Below are 17,125 nucleotides of genomic sequence, written 5' to 3'. Positions count from 1 at the left end.
TCATAGGAGAGGATAACATGCACAACCAAAAGATCACAAGGCTGAATAATCAGGATCTGTTCCAAACAGCTTATAATAAGGAGTTTGATTATCAAGAATAGCTGTAGGTAGCCGATTAATGAGAAAAATGGCTGTAAGAAAAGCATCAACCCAATAAGTAGTAGATAAATGAGATTGAGCCAACAAAGATAACCCCATTCCGTGACGTGTCTATGTTTTCTCTCGGCCACTCCATTCTGTTGAGGTGTGTGTGGACAGGTGACTCTATGATGGATCCCATTGTTTTGAAGGAACAATTGAAAGTGTTTGGACATGTATTCCCCACCTCCATCAGTTTGAAGTTGCTTAATTTTGCAGGACAATTGATTCTCAATTAGGAGTTTAAATTTACCAAAGCAAACATACACATCTGATTTGTTATGAATAGGATAAAGCTAAGAATAACGAGAAAAATCATCAATAAATATAACATAATAACGACAACCACCAAGAGATTTGGTGGAACAAGACCACACATCAGAATGAATAAGCTCAAGAGGAGAGCTAGGCATAGAATTAGAGAAAGGAAGTTGTTTACTTTTGCCAAATTGGCAAGGTTCACAAACATCAAAATTATTTAAAGAACCAACAAAAGGAAGAGAGTGTTTGTTCAACAAAAACGATACAAATGAATTGGAAGCATGCCCTAATCTAGAATGCCAAACTGAAACAGGTGCTTTAACTCCTACAATGGCTGCCATAGCAAGCGGCTTATTGAGATCTAAACTCTGCAACTTGAGAGGATAGAGTCCACCACTACTGCCTTCCAGTAATGTCTGCCCCGTGTGATTGTCCTTAACAAAATAGTGAGTTCCAATGAGTATAAAGAAGCAATGGTTATCTAGACAGAATTGATTGATGGAAAGTAAATTTGCACAAGCTTGAGGACAATGAAGAACACGATCTAGTTTAAGTTTGGAAGTAGGAGTGTGAAAAATGGTAGAATCGGTGTTATGGATACTCAAACCTTGTCCATTACCAACAACAACATTCTCTTGACCAGTGTAAGGTTGATGGAGTGTCATCTGCTCAATATTGGCCGTGATGTGCTGATTAGCTCCACTGTCAGCAAACCAGGTCTCTTCACCTTCTTGTGTGGCATTAGAGTGTGCAACCATTGCAGCCAGTTGAACTAGAGGATGTCGGCCTTGGTAAGCATAGTCTATGCGGTGGAAGCAGTTAAAAGCTCTATGATTAGACTTGCCACAGATTTGACAGGGTGATCTAGGGGTGCTGAATGGCTGCTGCTGTTGCTGATTGGGTTTTGGAAACTAATAAGGCTGTTGGTTGGACTGTTTAGGAGGAGTTGGAGAGTGGCAAGGTATTTGCAATGAGGGCTGGTTTGATTTTCCAGGATATTTGGGCTTGCGGTTAGTGAAGTTTTGGTGCTGGGAATTTTGGTTGGAGTGTGGAGGAAAGTTGTTCTGTTGGGAATTTTGATGCTAAGGTTTTCGGGCAAAGAAGGCAAAGTTATTAGTGTCAGGTGAAATGGTTTTGAGTTGGTGCTCAAGTAAGAGTTCGTTGGATAGTAGTTCAGCTTGAAAATCTTCAAAAGAGATAGTTTTATCTTGGGAAGCATAGAAAGAGATGTGATAAAAGGAAGGAAAGAAGGATTCAAACCAGAGAATATATAATTAATCAGATCATCATCATCAATGTGTTTCCCGGCTGCACCAAGTTCTGCCACAATCTCCTTTGCATTATCTAGACAGGTGGAGTAGTTTCTAGAGCCTTGAGATAGGGACTGAAGTCTTCTCTTCAGATGACCAATCCGAGATTTGGACTGAGAGGCAAACTTGTTGGATAAAGTAGTCCAAGCAGCCTTTGCAGAAGTGATGCCATAAACCGAGGGTGCCACCTTATGAGAAAGAGTGACATTAATCCAACCAAGAACAAACTGATCCTTTTTGTGCCATAAAAGAAAGGCTGGATTGAGATTAGAGGTCTGTCTTCCCTGATCATCTGAGAGGAACTTATCTGGGCATGGTTCTGAACCATCCACGATGCCCATCAAATCATTACTTTTGAGTACAGGAACAATTTGTGATAACCACATGAGATAATTCTCCCCATCAAGCTTAGCCGAAACAAGTTGACTAAGGTTAGGAGCAACAAAAGCAACAACATGAGAATTTGAAGAAGAGGAAACCATGAGAATAGGATAGGAGAAAATATATGGATCAAATGTGAGTCAAGGGCTCTGATACCATGACAGAGATTGAATTGTTTGGAATTCTGGGTTCCTAACCAGATTCGAGAGGTATGTTGCATATATATACACTTAGGATATTGTAGGTTATAAGAGATTTGAATTTACAAACAAAGAGGAAAATAACAACATAATAACAACCCTAACAAACATTTGATTTGAAATTTAAAACACAAAGGAGAGGTTTGTTAAGGTTGTTGGAGAAGATCAAGGGATTCGACTGTCTTTATCAGTGATCTCAGTCAAAGTTACGGATGTTTCTGCTTAACATGTGGGAGGTGGGAAGAGGAGAGAGATGCAGTGGGCGATGCAGGATAGTGGGGTATGACCTAAGAAAGAGACTTAGTGGGATTTGTTGAAATGGATCAAGGGCTTTAGCTTTATGGGCTTGACTTGGTCAAAGCCCACCACATAAAGTGGTGATGAGGTCCACACATTTTGATCTTAGTCAACATCTCTTTAAATGTCTTTGTGTGTGCATGTGCATGGGGTGTGTGCATGCTTACTAGCATGTGCTTGCACATATGCAAGCATATGTGGGTGCGGGAGTGCGGTCACACATGTACAGGTTGCCGCGACACATACATGAAGTCTCAATTAGGCTCGGGAAAATTCCAGTTTATTATAGGAACACTTTAGAGATTGTTAATTTAGTTACAGACAAAAGATTAAAAGGAAGTTTTTGGCCATATAAGATAGAAGATGAGGACAAGGTCACATTCGCGAAAGTAACAGACGTATTTGACAAGACATGATCAAAAGAAGAATAGAAACTGTGATTACCAGAGATATGATCGGAGGCACCAGAGTCGATGATCCAGGGAGAATGATGTGATGACAAGAGGCACGTTTACTTGACTGAGCTAACGTGGCTGTAGAAGTGGAAGGAGCAATGTTGGACATAGAGCCATTGAAAGAGAGAAACCATGCATATTCTTCTTGTGATAGTGTGACACTGATCTGATTGGCGCTAACATTTGATGTAGTAAAAGTAGTGGGCCCACTATTAGCAAAAACATTGTCCATCACAAGAGCTTGTTTAGCTTTTGGAGTCTTTCCATGGAGATCCCAACAAACGTCCATGGCTGGATTTGTTAGACCGGAGTGAGTGCATATGTGATCTCCTCTACCACCACAACCACCTCTAGTGCTAATAGCCTTTTGGACCTAATCATTCCACCACGAAGTTTCCATATATGAGTGACTTATCCTTTTAAATAATACAAAAACTTCTTTCATTACTTTCCTAATCCGCTCAACCATCTCATTCACCATAACATTTAACTTTTTCCTCAAAATTCCAAATTCCTTCTTTCATGGACTATATTCAAGTTATTCTCAAAGTCCCGTGCGAGCAAATTTGATCTCTACCTTATTTGAGAAGACTTTGCCAAAGGCCCCCATTGGGTCTCACCTTTGCTTTGCCATCAACATTCAATTTGAGCTGACCACGATGGGGTGCAACTGTGTAGATAAGTTTGGGTAGAAGTCCGTCTAATTTGTCAATACCAAAGTCACGCACTTAAGCATGATACTTGAAGGATAATTCCTCTTATTTGGTTCTTTTGGTTGTTAGAAACTCTAGTGAAAACCTTACCTTCTTACAATACACACCCCAAAGAATTGAGAAGGCTTGCTAGAGAATTAACACCCTCTTTTTCAACACTTGTTCAATAATTCTCCACATGCTTGATAATTTGGATGAAGAAGTGGGGTGTTTATTAGCCTTCTTGAGAGGTTGAAAAGTGTCTCGATAGTTGACTTGTTAGAGGATTCAGTGGTTTGTAAAGGTCACAACTTGGGAAGATTCTCGGTTCGGTCTTTCCTAAGGTTTCTCACTGTTTCCCCCTCGCCCTCCTTTTATAACTTTCACTTTTGGAAACATGAAGCTCCTCTAAAGGTGGCAACTTTTGTTTGGTTGGTAGGCCGTAACGGAGTGCTAACTGTGGATAATTTATGCAAGGGAGGTTTGGTACTCCCGAATATTTGCACAATGTGTAGGAGTGATGCCAAGTTGTTGGACCACCTTTTCCTCCATTCCCATACGAGGAAGTTGTGGGATTTCTTTCGCATGACTTTGAATTATAATTGGGTAATGCCAGCGTCCATATCTTCCTTGTTGGCCTTGTGGCACGAAGGTGGAGCTAGGAAGTAAGGGAAGGTGGTGTGGAGGTTGGCAGTGATGGCTTGTTTTTGGGCTTTATGGGGCGAAAGGAATGGGCGTTGGAGCCGGAAGATTGGATAATCCGCAAGGCGGTGTCTTGGGTGCTCAAGTGGGCTTCCAAGTTTAAGGACTTGAACACCCGAGTCCTTACTGCCCTTTTGGGGTTGTAATTTTTCTTTTGCCTTTTTGTATTCTTTCCCGCCCCATTAATGAAGTTGTCATCTTTCATAAAAAAGAAAAGAAAAGAAAAAAAATTCACCTGCCCAATCTTCTCTTTTTTTTCTTCTTGTTTTTGGTTGTCTTTTTTTTTTTTTTGCTTTGAATTGATGTTTGCATGCATTTAATCCTCAGTTTTAGACATTTTTTCAGCATTCATGCTGAGTGTATCTGTACATGAAATCGACACCTCTCGTTTCTTATTATAAAGTTTGTCACGCACCACCACCACCACCACCACCCACGAACACAAATAGTAATCCCTCAACTTTCTTAATTTATTTATCCAAATCCTCTTTAGTTGAAGGAAAAAAAAAAGAAAAAGAAAAAGAAAAGAAAAAACTATTTAGTTGATCTTCTCTGAAACCATGCAAATTATTTTGTTAACATTGGTTTCTTTTCAGTTTTTGGAGATAGTTACTCAAGTTTGATTATGTTCTTTTGAATTTCTGTTTCGGATAGTTGGGCAGTTAATTGCATATTGATTGACTGACTAATGACATAGTTATGTTATTTCATCTTAGCAGCATTACACATCCTGACAAAATTTCCATTTTCCTGCAGCATCTTCACTGAAGAAAGGCTGGAACGGCTGACACAAGGAGTTGGTATGTTAGGTCTGGTGCCGCCTGAGGATTGTGATAAGGAAGAAGAAACACATGGTAAATCTGCCAAGAGTTCACCAAAGCATAACTGTACGGAGGACATACAAATACGAGTGATTGACATGTCTGAAGTGAGTGCAGAAGTTTCTGCATCTAGAAGTGTGGACAATGGGAGTGACCTTAAGCACTTTGACTCAGATTTGTCGAGGGAAGCCATTGACACTAAGATGAATTTTCAAGTCAATTCAGAGACAGGAGGGCTTACGAATAAAAGTGAATCTGGAGTTACATTGCAGGCTTCTAATGGCCATGATGTCTCAGTTGATGATGCCACAAGAAACAAACAAACAATTGAAAAGCGCTTACCAGAGACAGTGTTGCCTCTTTTGCGGTATCACCAATCTGAAAGTTCTGAATCATCTACCAGGTAGATCACTGTAATTCTCCTTTGGCCTGTTGACTTTGATGAGTCCTCCTTAGCAGCATATATATTCTAAAAATATGATGGTGAAACAATTCATTCTATTCCCGAATTAGCACAATCCTGTTCAAATCAAAATAGATCATTTAGTTCAGCAGATGTTGACTGATTGAAAGATTTTGGAACCGAAGTTGTTTTTATTTTTATTTTTTATTATATATATATATATATTTGACTCAGAGGCTTGCTTATGCATTTAGATTGGATTATATATATATAACTAATTTATTGACAAAGAGAAAAAATGGCTGCTGATGACACTGCTGAACTTTAGAGGGGATACAATTCTATCATGTAAGTGACAAAATGAATCTAGGACGACAAATTATGATGATCACCTAAAGACTGTGCCCATGCTTGTCTATTTCTAAGATCATATAAGCTACTTCTAAGATTTTGAAAAGAATTATTTGCTTATTTTTCTGAATCCAAGGGTTAAAGCTAAGATCAGTTGGTAATTTTTGTTGAAAAACTATATCAGTTTTTATTGGTTGAAATTAGACTTTTTGAATGGAGAAATGAAAACTATGATTGGATTATTTTGGAGTGTATTTCAACTTCTCTATAACTTTTGATTTGTTTTTATTTTCCTAAAATTCAACATGTAACATTTTGTGTTAAGTACATTCATGATTTATTTTCCCAAATGATAACAAATATTTTTATCGAAGAAGGCAAAATATACAAAAACCCATGAAGATAATGAATACATAGAACCAATAGACAGACAAGTCCTAGAGACAATTATTTAAGTACATCAATGATTGTTTAACTCAACCCAATTATTAAGTCATGAAGTGGTGTTCTATGGAGATTACTACTTGGCCTGATGCTTGGGGTATGGTAAAGTCGCTAATCTTTCTGTATGTTGTCTGCACAATCCAAAACATATAAGTAATTGTGTCATAGAATGTGTTAAAATTGCATTCCATGTTTTATCTTGTAACTGGTTAATTAAGTGATAAAGTATTCACTCTTTACCATATTATAGTGGATTGATTTGAAATTTTGGTGGAGACGCCTAATCTTTTGATAGAATTTGTAACTATTGCTATAGCATTTTTGTTTTGTGCAGTTTCCAGGGTTCCCCTTGTGATGACAGGCACTGTAGAAGTGAGATAGATGAAGCAGAGATGGAAGAGGCCTCTTCATCTGGCCAGGAAGATTTCAACGATCACATTGACATTCTTGAATGGGCAAAGGTTTGAATGCTTATGTGATTTAGACATTTGTTTCCTTTGTCCTCCTCGAATCTCGAGTCTCATAAACCTTCTTGTGTGGTATTTTAATTGATATTTCAGGCAAACAATCATGGATCATTACAAATAATTTGTGAATATTACCGGCTACGCTGCCCTGCCAGAGGTTCAACACTTACTTTCAACCCTCTGGAACACCTGCATCCCTTGGAATTTCATCGACCAGGCGAGACAATACTGCATATTGCTGGTTCAACCATTGATCTAAGATCTTGCAGTACGAGTTTGGAAGTCGCTGAGGTACACGATTGTCTTCGATATGACCATCATTTTTACCTCCTTTGACAAAAATGGAACTTTAAAAAAATCTGTTACTCAATTTCATTTTTGTTTATCATTTTGGTCAAAACCAAAATTTGGCTAATACTGCTGTTGGCTTTTATCAGGCACATGGTGCACTCTTGGCAGAGGAGGAGGCAATTGCTCTCTCCGTATGGACCATTGCATGCATATGTGGTAACTTGCGGCTTGAACATGTGAGTCTGTGCACTATGTTTGGAAATAATACTTTTAACTTAAGTAAAAAAGATTTGGTTATCTGCTACAAATAACTAAGAGATTTCTGATCTGCTTTGTTGACCGACATTGATTTATATGATCAATTTTCCAATAATCATCTGGGGTTGTCTCCCGTTCATTAGATGAGCTGGTGTAGACAGTGTAGTGTGTGTGAGTGATCCAGGGTTCAATCCCTGGTAGTGTTAGCTTTCCAAAAAAAAAAAAAAAGAAAAAAAGAAAAAAAAGAAAAGAAAAAAGAAAGCAACATCTGGGGCTCTCCTTTACTCCCCAAACAAGAAATTTCCTGTCACATTCTTGTCCACATAAAGAAATAACTTTAAGGATCCATTTTGGGCAGGAGATCCTGCATAATTGAGTCTTGAGTCTAATCCCAATTTTGGTGGTCACCATGCCCTCCATGTAGGCTCCGCATTGGATTTGGCACACTTGAGCAATAATTTTCTTCGCAAAAATGTAATTTACGACGTTTTGTTTGTTTGTTATACTTTTTTTTTTTGGGTTTTTTCAGAAACTCCTTAATTGCATTTATTTGGAGGAAAGCATCGATCTATTGTGTTGAATCCATGCCAGCCAAATCAGGATTAGAGTTAATCCCGATTATGGGGTATCCCCTACCCAAATGGACCTTATCCCATTGTGGTATTTTGTATTTGAAGGTTGGAAATATTCTTTATGAAGTGGTGCTGATGTTGCCAGCAGTTCATTTCAGATTCTAGAATGTAAAGGAAGAAGCAGCTTTAGAATGTTGAGATTTATATCCATTGTTTGAATTGGGTAATTTGAACATTTTTATTGATCTTACCTGTTGTGTACAGCTGTGCTTTCATGAGTGAAGCAGAAAAAAATGTTAGAAACTTTTATTGTATCTATATTTTCTTTTTTTGCAATTGCGAATTGAATTGGGACAGGGGATCTTTACTTTCACACACTTATGTAGTGCGGAATTATAATCATGGACGGTCTTTTTCTAGGAAGGATTACTTGAAGATATTATTACTTGAGAATATAGGATTTAAGGGCATTTCCTGACATCCTGTGATGGTTTATTTGAGACCAGAAATTCGACAGCTATTAGAATCTTAAAAAAATAAAAATAAATATATGTGCCAAGGGTTAAAAGAGAACAATGCTATTATTTCTTCAATTCAATTCTGTGTAATATCTCATGTTCAGCAAGTGGTGCATGATTATCTCCATGAGTTCCTTTGTTGAGACCTGAGACTAAAATATTTAGTTTTGTGTTGAACTCCATTTTAATTTTCCCTGTGATTATGCTTCTTATAAGTGGTTTTTCAATTTCATTTTCCTTTTCTTCTTAACATAGCTCCTATTAGAAGGCTGAAAGATTTTCTTGAAGGGATTTGCATTCTTTCATGCAGTGATGATTTATGCAATTTCAGGTGTTAACAATGTTTGCGGGGGCACTTTTGGAGAAGCAAATTTTGGTTGTATGCTCCAATTTGGTATGCAAAATTACTTGTAATTAATTTTCCTTTGTCATAAGAAAATGATGATTCTATGAGGATCAAATGCTTGCTCCATTATATTTTTTGATGTCTCATTGATGCAAGCAATCACTTTCTATACTTGTCTTTTTCTTTGACTTAGCTTTTATAGTTTGTAATTAGTTTATCATATCATTACAATTATGGCTTCTTACATATTGGGGACCGAATGCAGGCCCATGCTATCTTCTTAGGGCCTGTTTGGGAGTGTGGATTTGGAACCCCTAGGATTGGAAACCCCCTGGATTTGAAATCCTCCCTGTTTGTTTGGTACCCTGGAGTGTGAATCAACTTTAATCCAAAAGTACCTATGCATGGTATATTTTTGAATTTAATTACTAAATCAACTTTAATATCTCTAATTAGTGAGATATGTAATTTTTGACACAATGGTTGTGATAAGCCCGCTGAAATATATGCTTTGCCCGAAAATGATGAAATTCCAAGTCTCGGATGGGCCACAAGTGCAAATTCGTGTTTGAGTGACTAACCAACGATTTTTAATCGTTGATTTACATGGACAATGTTTGGACGGTACTGATTTACATGGACAATGTTTGGACGGTGCTGATCATCATTAGTGGGCCATGTGCCCAATAGAATGATAGTGTATAGTGACACACATGTTACACCTGCAACTATTGAAATGAATTTAGGTGTAATCCAAGCTCTCACCGTGGATTGCAAACCCCCTCAAAGAGGGGATTTGAAACCCCCAGTTACTTTATGCTGCCAAACAACCAGGGGATTTGAAACCCCCAGTTACTTTATGCTGCCAAACAATCAGGGGATTTGAAACCCCCTCAAATCCCCTCCAATCCACGGTACCAAACGACCCCTTACTCTCATTGCAAAATGGTCACATTCTTTCAAATAGAGAGCCCTGAAATTTATACAGTTCCTTTGGCATTCAGTTGTCATCTTTTTGATCCGGTCTTGGTTGCACACTTTAAGGGGATATGCCTATTATACAATAGAATGTAGTACTAAAAAGCCCTCTGTGTCATGAATTAGAGAGCATTTGATAGCAAAAAATTGTTGATTATTGAAGATGCAATTGTCTTTGCATCCTGATCTCCATAATCACGAGGGAAAATCTGGAACATAATACCTTTGATATCCAAAACATCATAATTGTAATGCTAGAGCAGTGTTCCCCATCATCATGTCACATTTGGTTAGCATGATCCTCTCTTATCATAATCTTTTCTCCTAGGCATTTGATGAATTTTGATTACCGTATGAGAGAAACCACTTGAAGGTACTAGATAACTTCATCTCTTTGTGGTTGGCGTAATTGCCCTAAGTTGTAAGATGTTGGTGGAGAGACGTATCAATATGTGATCTTTGTCGTGCGTCTTTCCTTATTGGGGGTGGTCGGGCCATTTCGTGTTGGACATGTTTCCTTTATATGCTGTACAAATTCTCTTAAATCAATGAAGCTATGGCTATAAGAACAGGAAAAGAAAGAAAGAAAGAAAGAAAGAAAGAAAAAGCATTTATTGCTCCTGAGAAATGTAGGCATTGAGCAGCTTATTCCGTTAAAATTTAGCTACAATGTGGTACAAGTTTTAGATTTTTCAATAGCACACACTTCAGAACAAAACCATGTTAAGTGCCATGTCGCATGGACACTTCAATATGTATCATGTGTGTCTGACATGCATCCAGTGTTGGTACTTCTAGAACAGTGTGCCTGCAATAGACCATCCATCCAAGGAAGGGAGAGGGGTTACTGAAGCACCCCTATCGATTTGTTGACATTACAAATTACACCTGAGTGTCTTGCACATATTCCTTTCAAGTAGTATGCATAGTGTCAAAGCCATGCATCCTATTTATTTGGGGTTTGGAAAATCCAATTTTCACACCAGTGTCAGATTCTGATAGTTGTATGATTGTATTTTGCCTTTGCAAACATTCATTACCTGACGTCCATTCTCATGCCTTTAGAACACGGGTTGTGTTATTCAAACTGCAGATATGCTTATCTCTGTACTTATTGCAGATTCTTTTTTAAGTAGTATCCATAGTGTCAAAGCCATATATCCTATTTTTTGGGGGTTTAGAAAATATAGGATGCATATGGGTGTCAGATTTTGATAGTTATATGATTGAATTTGTGCCCATGCAAACATATAGATGACTTCCATTCTCATACCTCGAGAACACACGTTGTTTTGTTCAATCTGCTGATATGCTATCTTTGTACTTCATTTCGGCATAGTATTATTTTAATTATGCCATCTGCTGATTTTCTTATCTTTGTACTTCATTGCAGCATAGTATTATATTAATTATACTTTTATTTACAGGGGATCTTGTCTGCTGTAATTTTATCAATTATCCCGCTGATCCGGCCCTACCAGTGGCAGAGCCTATTAATGCCGGTATGGATCCTCCATCACTGTGTTGTTGACAGGCTTTTCTTGACAATTCTGCTTCTGGGAGGTGGATGATGTTTCCTTTTTGGCTTTCATTCTCCCTGTGTTTTATTTAGGCTTTTGGAAGTTCTCTTGCTTTTATTTATTTATTAATTATTAATTGTATATCCAGGTTTTGCCAAATGACATGCTGGACTTTTTGGATGCACCCGTTCCATATGTGGTGAGTTTTTCAAGCTGGTTCATTTTTGTATATTTCCTATCTTTACTATCTATTTGACGGCACCTAAATACACTGTAATTTTGGCAGAGAATGCTTGCAAGTGATTATCAACTCCCATGCATGCATGTGGAACTTGATTGGATGACTGATGTCATTTGTCCATTCTGATAAACACATCTCTCACGTGGAATTTCTTAAGGAAGTCGTATGAAAATTTTCAACTTTAACCTTAAGGGCCTTTTCTGGGTAGCGGGAAAAGAAAAGAAATCAAAACTGTAATGATTACCCAATGATAATTTCCCAAGATTTTCATGAGGCATGGATTCCATTTTCTGGGTCTCTTTTGGATAGCAAGTAGAAATCTGATAAAGCTCTCATATTGGTTGCCTCGTATCTTGTGTGTGAGAATCTGACTATGGGGTTTGGGTAATGATTGCCCTTTGAAATCTAATGTTTCTTTGCCATACAAACACTGAAAAGTTCCATTATGGAAATAGTCATCCATTTTCTTTTCTTTTATTTTCCCACTATCTGAGCCCCAATCTTTTATCCCATTAAAATAAAGCCTTTGGGATTCTGACCACAAGCTTATAAAATTATAAATGAAAACAATTTTTTTTTTCTTCTTCTTTTAATGAAAGTTAAGTTTATCATGGCACATAAGATACTCTCTTTGAAGCAAGGTGTTCCAAAACAGTAACGGTGGCCGTAACAGCCACCACTGTTACTGTTATGATACGGGCCGTAACGGTCATTTTTTTTTTTTTTGAAAAAACTGTGACTGGACCATTATGGGACCTTTACGATCCATTACAGGCCGTTACGGCCCATTTTTCTGTAATGGCTGTTATGGCCGTTTCGACCCCGTAACGCGTAACGGCCGTTACATAACTGATTTTGAATATCTTGCTTTGAAATCTCATTTAGATGTATTCACTCTCTCTTGATCCGCTGTACTTCGTTTGTCGTGGCATTTATTGGGAGGAAAGTGATGCCATCTTTACTGACAGAAATACATATCCATTGTCAGTGGGAGTTCCTGTATAAAAAGGCATTACATATATTATTTTCATTATTTCTCTACATCTTTGTAGGTTTCATATGGATGGCCAGTGCAAAATGGTGTGAAGTGGTCTTTGAGTATCTTTTCTTATTTGAGGTTATAGTTTGTGGTATTAAGCAATTTTCTCTCCATGTTTAGGTTGGCGTAAAGAACAAATCTTCTGAAGTACAATCGAAGTTAGCAAATGTCATTGTGATTGATGCCGACAAAAATCAGGTGTGCATGCTCTTCATCAACCAGATGTATATCTTCTTGCCAAAACATGATGAAGTAGCTCATGAAGTTCAGTACCATCTTGGTCTAATACTTTCTTGCAACTCATGGCCATTTAATAGAGGAGTAATTTTACTAAAGAAGATTAATTTCTGTAATATGGGGTTTTTTGGGTCTTAGTGTTTTCAAACACAAGTGCCAATAATTATAGTCAGTTCATGCCATTGTACATGAAAGGAGTCAGCTCTTTGGTATGTAAGCTGAGCTCATACCCAAGACCTCAAATGCGGAAGCCAACGCCACCTACCACTGAAGGGATCATGTTTGATCTAGTAATTATCTTAAGAAAACTAGGAACATCTTATACCTTTGGAACATTTCACTCAAAACAAAGTGAAAAAAATGTAAAAAAAAAACATAAGGGATTATAAGTTGTCTTTTGTTATTAGTTCTTTTTGCTTGTTGCATAATGTTGCAGTGCTTTTAATTATCTGATCTTCCTCATTCCATGGAACAAGCAGGTGAGGTCCCCTGGACTACCGCAATTACCGCAGCATAAAGAGTTACTCTCATCTCTTAGTCCATATCATGCAAAGCTGGTGGGAGAAAGCTACTTAGCAAGAAAAAGGCCAGTCTATGAATGCACTGATGTGCAGGTATATCCTTTCGTGTGTGTGTGTGTGTGGGTGGGGGGGCAATCATGCCGTTAAATCACCCTGTTTATGGAATAAAGTTGGATTTTTCTTTTGTGGTGCCTTTTGTTCTTATTTATTTCTTAAATTCCAGGTCAATGCTTAATCTATTAGTTTAATCATTTTAGTCAGTGTCAGTTAGTAAATTAGCACTTCAGGGTACGCCCTTCAGTTGCACATGAGCTGCCTCATTTTTGGAGGTGCACCCTTACTGCAAGTCATGCACTGATTTTTGGGCAAGAATCCCAAACCATATGTTTATAATCTTATGGATGTATTTCAACGTCGATGGATTAGTTTGTTAGTTTTATTATGTCAAAACTCATGAAGTTTGCCTCATTGTGACAAATCACAAGGTCTATTCATACTACATAAAATTAATATTCACAAATCACAACCACAAATTACAATTCATGAGGACCCCGCAAGTCTCGCAAGCCATAGATGATTAATTACAGTTTGGTTATCCCACATGCATATGTAGCCCAACATCTATTCACACCTTTGCATGTGCCGCGAAGCCATACATGTTCGAGATCCTGGCCATTTGTTGGTTTTTAGGATAGTCCAAAATTGAGCTTCTGGATTAGATGAGACTTAGGACTGGTCAAACGGAAGTGAAGAGAGATTTATACGGTCGTAGATTCATCAGAAAGTTAAGAAAAGACGAGGATAAGAAAAAATGATGGACTGATTAAAGATTGGAGTTACACTAATCGATGAGTGATGTCTCTCCTACAAAAGGGGTTGGAATCATAACAGCAAGGAAGCTAGTGCTGGATTTTTTATTTATTTTTTGAATATTCATTCATGTTCAAAAGAGAATTAGTGTAAGGTTTTCTATAGAAGAGGAAACTTGTTAAGGAAACTATATACAATTAATAATCAATCTGGGAAATCTACTACACATTTCCCATTTAATACCTTCATCTTCCGAATGCAACTAACTTGTTTCCAATGCCACTCATTTGTTGGAAACCACCTCCATGAGTTCTCATGCATTTCACTGTTCTCAAGCCACCTTCTCCAGTGACTTCCTTTCTTTAATATCTTATACTTCCTAGGAACTTGGTCCTGTTGGCTGGCTCTTGAGCTTGGGCATATGCTTGGCTTGGCCCTTGGGCTTGGGCCCAAACCCACCTCAACTTTAACAGCTTGGCTCCATCATGTTGGAAGCTTGATATCTCTCATAGAGATATGGGTTAAGTTTTTGGTATTCAGTTGCTAAGAATTTCTGATATCCACCCTGTCGTGTAGAAACTAACTGGTCATCAAGCACATCCTTGATGTTGTTCTCATTTCGTTTAGGCATTTAAGTTAATTGAATAGCATTAAAGATTAAAAAAAGCCTTTCGGAGAGAAAATCTCTAACTAGAGCTGGAAGTCCAGCCCCCTTATTTATATCAAGTGATGTCCTAGATTACAGAAAATACCCTTGGAATCAAGGAAGAAAAGACGAAAAATAAAAGAGAAAAAAAAAAGGATAAATAAGAGGAAAATTAGATACGATCCATGGTTGAGAGAGAGAAGGCCCACGGACTAGAGATATGTGTCTACACTCCCCCTCAAGCTGAGGCATAGATATTAATCGTGCCCAACTTGCCAATAATATATTGTCCAACTTCAACGGTGACAGCCTTTGTGAAGATTTCCTCAAGTTGAATGGTAGATGGAACATGGTTATAAATAATGCCAGCAGTAACCTTCTCACAAACAAAGTGGCAATCAGCTACAATGTATTTTGTCCGCTCATAAAAACAAGATTAGAAGCTATATGAAGTGCAGCTTGATTGTCACGATGGTTTTTTTAATTGGAAATCCCAATTCAACAACAACAGTTTTTAACCACAAAATTTCACATGCAGTATTCGCATAACATAGTACTTAGCCTCAACACTCGTGTAACAACTTTTTTCTTTTTGATCTTCTAGGTTATGAGATTACATCTGAAAAAAATACAGTATCCTGTGGTAGATTATTGCGACAGCTAAATAAGATGCCATGCGGTGGAGAAGACTTAATGTAGCATAAGATGCGACGAACTGCTTCAAGGTGACTGGATCAAGGAGCATGCATGAATTGGCTAACCAAACTCACTACATGAGATAGATCCGGCCTCAACCGACTAACGAAACGTTGGTACATGCAAGGATCATCAAGGAGTTACCGATCATCATTCATCAGTTCTAAGCTTCTTATTAGCCTCTAACAGATAATCAATATGTTTAATCCAAGATTACCGGTTGAAGTTAATAATGATGCCCTTCTTAGAATAAGAGGCTTAAATTCCTAGAAAGTATTTTAGCGGTCTGAAAATTTTTATGTAAAAAACCTTTGCTTATATAGAGTTTCAATAAATAAAGTGTACTAGCATCATCACCTATAAGTTTGTAAAATTGATATCATCCACATACACACACTGTACAAGCCATACCGAATTCATTTTAGCAACATGAGCAAAAGTCTCAAAATAATCCTCACTATATATCTATATAAACCCTTTAGGTACAAGACGAGCTTTATATTGGGCAATACTATCATCAGGGTTGTACTTAAGAGCATACACCTAATGACAACCCACCAGATTATTCCCAATTGGTAAATCAACCATCACCCATGCATGGTTCCTTGCATGAGCAACCGTCTCCTCCACAATTGTCACCATAGTGGATAATTCAAAGCATTTTAAAGATTTTTAAGAATAGTGAAGAAGAACATTCAAGGGTAGAACAAAGGATTTGTGAACTGGAGACGAAGAATGATAAGAAACAAACTATTCAATACATGAGAGGAGTACACTGTCTTTTGGCTTTAAAAAAAAAGATTTATAGTAACAAGCAAATCCAAATATGAGTTTAAATATAAATCAATATAAATAGACAAGCTTGTTGGAACACTATCAGTACCTCTCGCCAAAGGAACATACTTTTTAGTGACCCGAGGAAGAATTGGAGTACTGACATTCCTTCTTTGATACATCTTCAAGTATGGTTTAGTCGATTGAGAATCAAAAACAATATTTATCTTTATTACTATCAGGTTTACAAGGAACATAAACAATTAGACCAGACTCAAGAATAGGAATAGGAAGACCATAGAATCGTGCTTCCCTTGACTGATAAAAAGAATATGGAGCATCTTAAAGAAGTTAACATCCATAGAGATAATGCTTTTTAGTAATTGAATCAAAACACTTGTACGCCTTTTGTAAAGACGAATATCCCAAGTAAATGTATTCGACAGCCCAATTTGACAATTATTTCAATGAAGATCAATATTATAGACATAACAAATACATCCAAAGACCCGCAATGGGATTCAAGGGATAGGATATAACGCTGAAAAATATTGAATAGAAGATTGAGTAGAAATAACCTTAATAATCAAATGATTAATCAAACAACATATATTAAAGCTGCTTCTCAAAAAAATAAAAAGTGTAGTAAAGACAACATGTGACCAAAAAGATTTAGGAACAGACGTACTAATGAGAAGAGCATGAGTAACTTCTAGGAGATATCTATTCTTTCTTTCAACGATTCTATTTTGCTGC

At 37.4% G+C, this 17,125-nt stretch overlaps 1 protein-coding gene across 4 annotated transcripts in view; it reads left to right on the top strand.

Annotated features, from left to right (window-relative positions):
- Positions 1-17,125, top strand: part of LOC131227526 (uncharacterized) — a 50,389-nt gene that overhangs the window by 21,806 nt on the left and 11,458 nt on the right. For 2 of the 4 annotated variants that reach the window (XM_058223319.1, XM_058223320.1), the window contains 9 exons: positions 5,193-5,660; positions 6,790-6,916; positions 7,016-7,213; positions 7,360-7,449; positions 8,893-8,955; positions 11,313-11,387; positions 11,554-11,604; positions 12,806-12,883; positions 13,402-13,536. In XM_058223319.1, coding sequence (XP_058079302.1) covers positions 5,193-5,660; positions 6,790-6,916; positions 7,016-7,213; positions 7,360-7,449; positions 8,893-8,955; positions 11,313-11,387; positions 11,554-11,604; positions 12,806-12,883; positions 13,402-13,536 — 1,285 coding nt within the window. Of the gene's footprint in view, positions 1-5,192; positions 5,661-6,789; positions 6,917-7,015; positions 7,214-7,359; positions 7,450-8,892; positions 8,956-11,312; positions 11,449-11,553; positions 11,605-12,805; positions 12,884-13,401; positions 13,537-17,125 lie in introns of those variants that run through there. The other 2 variants (XM_058223321.1, XM_058223322.1) reach the window with 2 other exon arrangements.

Source organism: Magnolia sinica, chromosome 15 (genome assembly GCF_029962835.1).
Source record: "Magnolia sinica isolate HGM2019 chromosome 15, MsV1, whole genome shotgun sequence".
In the NCBI taxonomy this organism is placed as follows: domain Eukaryota; kingdom Viridiplantae; phylum Streptophyta; class Magnoliopsida; order Magnoliales; family Magnoliaceae; genus Magnolia; species Magnolia sinica.
This window is presented reverse-complemented; position numbering and strand designations above follow the sequence as displayed.